Here is a 9031-nt window from a genome sequence, read left to right on the forward strand (position 1 = left end):
GAATACAAAGTAGCCTTTAGCCTACGATTAGTACAAAAAAAGCACAAGATTGACTTATTTTGACTTTAAATAGATTTGTCAGATAGGACCAAGGTTTTCATAACCAAAAATATTGGGTCAAATCTATATATTATTATTATTATTGTTTTTAGAATTCACAAGAGGAACCGAGCCTTCCCTTGATTGAATCAGTGCAGCATCTAATCACAATTATTCGGTTGATTGGTTAGTTGTTGATTGGTTGGTTTGTTATTACATCCTTTGGATTAACAAAGGATGTAATAACACATTTATTTAGAATACAAAGTAGCCTTTAGCCTGCGGTTAGTACAAAAAAAGCACAAGATTGACTTATTTTGACTTTAAATAGATTTGTCAGATAGGACCAAGGTTTTCATAACCAAAAATATAGGGTCAAATCTATATATTATTATTATTATTGTTTTTAGAATTCACAAGAGGAACCGAGCCTTCTGATGATTTAATCAGTGCAGCATCTAATCACGATTATTCGGTTGATTGGTTAGTTGTTTTTTTGGTTGGTTTGTTATTACATCCTTTGGATTAACAGAGCTGCGAGAACTTAATTTAGTGCTCTGACAAAGCCACTAAATAACACACTGTAAAGGACCACTCAACTGACAGAAGCTTAACAGGGAAAAGTTAGTTTAGTCACTGTAGGCAAATATTATGGGTGTATTGTTGATAAACTGTTGAGGATTCCCCCTGATTTAACACAATTCGATGGAACCACCGTCTACATTTATGTTTTTATTTTATGCATCAATTGACTGAAGAGTAATTATAATAATGATAACCTAAAATATCCTACTCCTGATTATTACTTTATAACAAAGTATAATATTGTCATTATTACAAAAAACGACTCCTTCTGATTCATCTGGCTACTCTGCCCTCTGATTGTTCACAGACTCACCTGTATGTCAACTTCAATAAACATATTTCTTGAATGACTAAATAGAAATAGAACTACTATGATGCACACCGCTGTTGCAGGTTTCCAGCCGACTGCCGCTACAGAAACACCAAACCCAGGTTGTGCTTGGCTCCCTGAATTCACAGCATGGTGACGATACAAAAATAGGTCTGGCCGTCCCCTTCTCCATCATGTTCCTTTGTCTTTTCTTACTTCAGGTTCATCCACATCTCATGCTGTAATACAAATTAGCATTACAACAAGCGCATGATGAGCAACATGCCTTTTAAACTGAAATGATCGAAGAAAAAGGTAAATGACCTGACTATTGAACTGATTGGCATTTAATCAAAACCAAAATACATTGAGCAAAAAACAAAAAGGCTTCTTTCCATTTTGGACGACTTCCGACTGTTCTACACTGCCATGGTACGCATGTCCTGCAAAGCAACCAAGAAACGAAATGGATGAAAAGATGGAAAAGGGAGACATGATAGGATAAAAAGAGGATTACGAAAAGGTGGAAAATAATAAGGGGAGAGGGGGCTCTTGTAATGAAAAAGAACACAGGTGGGTAGGGCCTGGAGGATGTGGGAGGGACAGGTGTGGTGGTTTCTATTTGTGTTTGCGTGCGTATGCGTGTTTAGACCCCCCCCGCCCCCCCTTCCTTGTTATCTTCCTGAAGATAAGCACTGTTTGCTGGAGTTAGCTTTGGTTTAGAGTCTGAGCCTTGGCTTTGCCTCCTTATACCCACTTTACTGCAGTACCTGGTGGGGCCTCCTGGGAGGTTTAGGATAATTTTTTTCTCAGGTAAATTGGAGACTCCCAGCTTGCATATTGGGTCCACTTTGGGAAGGCGTCAGAGGGGGTATTCTCTGATAGGTCGGATATATATGGTTCCATGTAACGATCCGGAGGTCAAAGGTGAACATGGAAGCCCCCCAAGTGTGATGTCCAGCTGCTGCCAACGCTATTTTTATACATCCTTGGAATGCGGCCAGCTATGAAAGAGTTCACCAATGTTTATCCGATTATTTGTGTTTGATTCCTTATCCTTAATTCTTAGTATCCCTGTTTGTAGTTTTGTGGTGTCTGGCCAGGAGCACTAGCAGGTACAATTTACACAGCAAATGATTGTGTAGGCCACTTTAATCCTATTTTAATGCATAAAAAATAGCTCTGAAATGGCGAGGCAGTTGTGGTCTTCATGCAGGCTATTTACACACACATGCACATGCACACACAAGCAAATAGATACGCACACACAAACACACACACACACACACACACACACACACACACACACACACACACACACACACACACACACACACACACACACACACAAACAAACAAATAAATGTTTCTTGGTCAATGTTGTATTTATTTTATTTAGAAACAGTCTGCAATGTCAAAATACAGCATTTACTTTAGTACAGATAATCACCATTAGATTGGTCTCTGTGTATAGATCTAAGGAGTTTAAGCTTAGTGTCAATAATATACATCTCAAATAAAGAAATGTACAATTGGTATTCCATGAAGCTGAAACCACCGTTTCCTGCTCTTTTACCCCCTGATCAGAAATAAAAAGGTACAATGTACAATTCTTCTGGGTTCAGTAACAGAAATTAGGGTTGATCCTTGTTTCTCCTTGATTGACCAATGGCTCAATGGCATTACATATCTACATCGTGCAGGGATGGACGTTCAATGACGTGGTCATAGCGGTGGGACACCACAATCTAACAGTAGAGTGTGGGAGGGAAAGTGAAAGTGCCCATATTACAATACAACCATGAAGAGGATCAGAAGGAAGTGATAGTATTGGGAGTAATAAAAAGATCAGCATGGAATTTACGTTAAAATGGCAAAAACATTTAAAAAAAGGCACACACTGAAATTACCAATGCAAAGGGCCGTGATGTTTTAATCGACAAAGCTCTATGCAGCACCATGATTCAAATCATTTTAAATTCCTAGGAAATTAGGACATCTTTGTTATACATATAAAACCAGATTGCATCAAGACAAGTCTAATACAATTTCAAGCAGGACTAAACTCGGCCAATCGGGACTAATTCTTTTTCACATGTTAGTAGCCCACGGTGGGAAGCATTTTTTGGACAGAAGAATGTAAACACACCAACAAATTGCCTTTTTATGCGACCAGCTGAACACGGTGTTTTTAAAGTAGTCAAGCCGAATTGTATACCAAATAAATTATATCATTTCAGACAAAACATGCGTAATAGTGATGATTCTTTCTTTCAAAAGTGACAACTCTAGAACTCGTCATGTCGTGTCAGGGCCTCCCCAAAGTCTGTCGCCTGGCTTCCGACAAACAGGTCGTATTTGTTCAGGACTTCTTCCTTGGACAGCTTTCCATCCTGGAGGAACAAGGACGTGCAAAGAACAACATGACAGTCAGCTGTGATTACAATCGAAAGGATGTGTGAAGGGGTAAATACACCAAGCACCAAACTGTCGTACCACACCGAGAGCCCCAAACAAACAAACAATGCAAACATGTCCACTGGGTGGTTTTTGAAGTGTTCTTCCAATTGATTGCAAATGATTACGGAGTTAAGATTTGAAAATAGCCACTTTAGCCGATAAAAGGGTTATTCATTGTATGTTAATGATCAACAAATGGTCTTTTAGATCTTAACTGAAAGCGAAACCTAATAGTAAGGCAAAATATGTATATTGAATCTGCTCAAATGGGACAGAGAGCAAACAACTGCAGGAAACTGGATCAATTGTTTTGGTTGGACTTGGTGCTATCTCTCCTTCAGTTATAAAGAACCAACCAAAGGACCACACGCAGAAGAGGACAAATCTTATTGGTCGAGCTATATCATCTAAAGTAAACCAAACAGGATAAAAGACAGGAGAGAAGAAACCCCCTTATTGATGGAGCTATCACACCTACAGTGACAAAGGAGCCAACCAAAGACGAACCCACACAGACGACCTCACCTCATTGGTGGAGCATTTCCCCCTACAGTGACAAGGGAACCAACCATGGCAGACCCCACACAGGTGGCCTCACCTTATTGGTGTCCGACTCGTGGACCAGGTGTTTGGCCTCGGCCTCTGCGTGGTCGTAGTCGGAGGGCAAGATCCAGTCCATGGTCTCCTCTCGGTCCATCTTGCCGTCCTTGTTCTTGTCGCGGAACTCAGCAAACTGCTCGCGCTCCGACGCCACCCAGTCTGGTTCCGCCATCTCCTCGTCGTGGGTGTACATGTCACCTACGGTTGGGGGGTGGGGGAGGGGAATCGGCCTTTAGTAAACTCACGGGCAGCCATGTTTGATTTGAGGTGTTGAGGCGTGTTTTAGAGTTGTTGCCAGGATACATTTCCACTGTTGCCTTTTATAGTCTTTGTTGGTTATGTGTTACGACATCTATGTATTCTAGTCTTGCGTTTTATTTTATTTTATTATATTTATAAATTATTTATATTTTATTTTGTCACTGTGAGTGATCTGTAAAGTCAGGTGGATCTCAATCTTATCAAAACAAAAGTCATTTACTCTGCTTAGGTTAGCATTTGTGTTGACAGTAGGCGGGGTATTAATTGAGACAGGTCCTGAAGAAGTAGTTTACTTTTATTTGAACTGGTATTAATCTAAAAGCTACTAAAGAGATGATGACGTGTATTTCAGTTACCAATGTACTCTTTCAGGTCGATGAAGCCGTCGCCATTTTTATCGATGTCTTCCAATGTTTCCTGCACGGGGTCGGCAAATTGGTCTTGTTAATATATATACATTCAAAAATATATAAAAAAGTAAACATATATTTATCAATGCAATACATCATATTGATTCATTCTGATTTTAAATCCGATTTTTAGTATTATTGGTGTGTTTAACTATGAGATTAAACAAGCAGCAGTGATTTGGGCTGCTTTTTACTACAGCTTTGCACTCATTACATAGTTAGATTGTATTTTTTATGCGTACATTTTCTAACCACTGTGAGTCCATGCCACCACATACCTGAACCACGATTTCTTTCATGTGGTCGTAGTCCTCGGGGTGGAGGAAGGCGGTGAACTCCTCCTTGTCCGCGATGAGGTCGCCGTTCTTGTCTGCTATTTTAAAGCGCCTCTCATCCCTCGCCATCATGTGCTGGTAGTTGTAGCCCTCATCCGGTTCTGGGTCGTCTAGAAATAAATTCAACATTTTCATTGGATGACTGCCTCCATTTTGGCAGCATAGAAGCATTGGAATCTTAGATTCTTGCGTTGGTATTAAGGATTTTTTGGTCAATGACATTTCAGGAATTTATTTGTTTCTCAGAAACGTGACTTAGACGTTGCAGAAAAAAGATTTTGTTGGCCTTTGTTACAGTATATTTATGTTGATTTAGGATTTTGAGGTACTAAGACTCTCGAGACCTCTGAAAATTGCATCGTATTGCCTACAAAAACAACCATGATGCATTCTGATGTACAAGCCTTATTAACCGGTGGTAGTGCTACGTAGCTGTTGCTGCATAGTTTTTAACCATCATCTGTTTCTAGGTCTTTTACAGTGTGCATAGGGAAATCCAAACCTTACATTGGCTCCTCCAATTATAATAACCCAAATTAAAGTTTAGTGAACCACTTAGTCCCGTCCGCATACCAAGATAGGTGCCGTAGGTGACGTTCTTATACTCTTCCCAGGTGATCTTGCCATCGACGTTCATGTCAAAGTCCTTCCACTGGCGGTCCACGTTGTCGTAGATGTACCTCTTCTGCGCCTTCTTGATCCACACATTCAGCTCCTCCTCGGTGACATAGCCGTCTTTGTTGCCGTCAATCTTATCCACGATCACACTAATAAATAACATATGACAGGCATTCAAAAAGAGTTTCAAAAGACCGTCAACATACTTTCGATTGGCATGGATTTATTGTTAGACCGGTTTTTCTATCGCCACCCGTTGGTCTGCTCAGACCAGAATGTCACTGATTTACCGAGAATATATTACAATGCCTTTCTGTATGAAACATCCTTACAGAGCACACCATAGAAACAGCTCTTTCTCAAGACACTTTTTCTGACCCCAGTTTGGCTATTTGGATGCATTCTTTCTGCCATGTTTTTTCCGTTGCATATACAAATCAGGTTCCTACGTACAGAATACTAAAGCTTTTCTAAATGTAAATGATTCAAATTGATTAAATTCCATGTGTTCCAATGTGGTGCAATTGAGCCGGAGGAAGTCAATTGTATTTTTAAACAATAAAAAATGTAATTACATTTCGGTTTTTTAACACCTTACGCATCCAATGGACGAATGAATGACGATGAATGGACGACTTGGCATGCAGGTGACCAGATGGTTGTCGACGCAACTCGTTTCTTGATAAAAGTCCAGTTTTTTCTCATCACAATACAATTTAATTGTCAGAAGTATATGAACCCAAGATACACAGACCCTCACTCAACTCGGCAGTGACTTACATTCTAACTGTTTCATACTTTTATAATTTCCCACATATAAAAATATATATATGGTTAATATAAGCTTTACAAGACCTGTTTTCTTAACCAACTGTAATTAAAAGCAAATATTATCACAACATCACAAAACAGGCATGCTGTTTAAATATTGGTCTACACCCTTGGCTTGAATGAATCACATGGCACATGGCCCTCTCTAGTCATAACAAGGGGGGCAAGATAGTTTAGGGGTCTAGGAGGAAGTTTGGCTCCCAGTCAAAAGGTCCTTGGTTAAAACCCCATTTGTCCGACCACATTGAGCAATCTGTCTCAACAAATGTTAGTGTGTATGCTAATATGTAAGCTGCTCAATAATAGTGATTTACTTGTAATAATACAGTAGTCGAAATCCATGGTTGGAATTCCGTGATCAACTTTTGCATTAAGGGTACAAACGTTCACTGTCCCAAGCTAAAGTTTTCTTTAACATAAGTTGTTGACGGATGATACATGTCTCCTGCTCCTATTGAGGTTAAAGCTTAATCTTCACAAATACTAATTTGTGCGCATTATAATATAGGGTGATGTAGGGCTGAAACCGTTCAGTTCATTTTTTTAAAAATAAAACAAACAAACATTGGTAGCGGCATTGGCTATCGGCCAAACGGTTAAATAATCAACTTAGTATTGGCCCAGAGATTCCCAATCGGTGCATTCCTCGTTTAAAAACGTGCTCCTGGGGGTGGCTACCTACCCAAGCCTCCGTTTGCTCTCCTGTGGCGTGAGGTCATCGAAGGTCTTGGCCTCCTCGCGACCCAGGAAGGCTTCGTGGTCGTACTCGAAGCCGTCTGCGTCGTTGTGCTCGCGGCTGCTGAGGGGCTCCTCGTGGTGGACCCGCTCCTTCTTCTCTGTGGGCTTGCTGGTGGCGTAGACCACGCACAGCGCGAAGCACATCAACAGAGGCCTGATCATACTGGAGGGACGAGGGAGGGGGTGGAGGGAGAGAGTGTGGGAGGGAGAGAGGGAGAGAGAGGTGGACACATACATTTTTAGATGATTTGATGATTGCATTTGTAATGGGTTGGACCAACACTTTACATGTTTTTGTATCTTATTCAATGTAAGTCTGCGTTTCTCATGCAAATAAAGCCATACATGGAGAGAGAGAGAGAGAGAGAGAGAGAGAGAGAGAGAGAGAGAGAGAGAGAGAGAGAGAGAGAGAGAGAGAGAGAGAGAGAGAGAGAGAGAGAGAGAGAGAGAGAGAGAGAGAGAGAGAGAGAGAGAGAGACACACACACACACACACACACACACACACACACACACACACACACACACACACACACACACACACACACACACACACACACACACACACACACACACAGAGCATGAAGGAGAGAGAAAGAGAGAGTAAAAGGATATCTATGTATCGATTGTCTGATACAATTTTCCACAGTTGTATTAGTTCTATAGTTGTACATATTCTCCATCCGCGCATCAACTCTCTCTTGGTAAGTACACGTCTCGTCAAGGGTTATTGACAGTAATAACAACTTAACTATAGGTAACGCACTCAACGATTGATGAGTGACTTGTGATTAATTATTGCTAACCATGATTTAGACGAAGTAAGTCGAATAAGTCAAAACGGAATAAATTACCTTTTCTTAAACATGTATGATTACTGGTTTTGGTCGGATTTGGGCTAAAGCGATCCACACATTTTAACAATTACAACTGCAAAGAAAACACTTATTTAGGCACAAACATAATATTTATCAGTCGATTAAGCACTGACCTATATATCTATCCAGCGCCAGGGCAAGTCTCTGATGAACAAAATGCACAGGAATGCGGCGTATAAACCTGCTCTCTAATTAAACTAAACTAACGTTGGAGAATTGCGTGCAGTTTTAATGCCTACGTCCACAGATAGTATAGACGTGGAACCTACCTGTTGGAGGGTCAGGGTGCGACGTTGAAGAGGAAAGTGCCTTTAATAAAGGCAAAAACAAGCAGCTCTTATTCCTCAGGAGTCCGAAAAATCACACCCCAGCATCACCGTCCCGTTTCCTTTCAGCAGTAGCCAATGAGATCGCACAACGACCTCTTCACCCAGTTTGATTGGTCCACTTCAGCAGAATCCACGCTTAGACGATGACGTCTTGCATCTGATGCAGGACCGGCTCATCGCACTCGCTTTTCATTGGCCTTCATAAATGAAATGTGTTATTTAGACCTATCATAGAATGAAATGCACAGATTATCGGTGAGAAAAGTCTCGCATATGTTTGCCACGTCCACAGAGTTCATTGAGAAGCTGCAACATAGGTGGGATGACTCCTAAAACAATTTCTTAAAGATGAGACGAGGTTGCATCAGATGCCAAGTGTGCAAATAACTTGCGGCGATCCGTAACATTATAATAGGACAACTTTGAAACTAGAACATTTCCCCAAGCAAAACAAATATTTGAAATGTTATAGTAGGCCTACGATATTTCGGGTGGTGTAGTGCGTACACACACACACACACACACACACACACACACACACACACACACACACACACACACACACACACACACACACACACACACACACACACACACACACACACACACACACACACACACACACACACACACACACG

General features: G+C 40.9%; 1 protein-coding gene across 1 annotated transcript; it reads right to left on the reverse strand.

The window, feature by feature from the left end:
* Positions 1 to 2308: 2308 nt before the first annotated feature.
* Positions 2309 to 8475, reverse strand: calua (calumenin a). The gene is made up of 7 exons (XM_030341303.1): positions 8334 to 8475; positions 7132 to 7350; positions 5574 to 5767; positions 4944 to 5110; positions 4612 to 4672; positions 3993 to 4192; positions 2309 to 3327 (listed from the first exon to the last, which is right to left on the reverse strand). The coding sequence occupies exons 2-7, from the start codon at positions 7347 to 7349 to the stop codon at positions 3223 to 3225; spliced, it is 945 nt and encodes a 314-aa protein (XP_030197163.1). The 5' UTR covers position 7350; positions 8334 to 8475; the 3' UTR covers positions 2309 to 3222.
* Positions 8476 to 9031: the final 556 nt, after the last annotated feature.

This window comes from Gadus morhua, chromosome 19 (assembly GCF_902167405.1).
Source record: "Gadus morhua chromosome 19, gadMor3.0, whole genome shotgun sequence".
Taxonomy (NCBI): Eukaryota; Metazoa; Chordata; class Actinopteri; order Gadiformes; family Gadidae; genus Gadus; species Gadus morhua.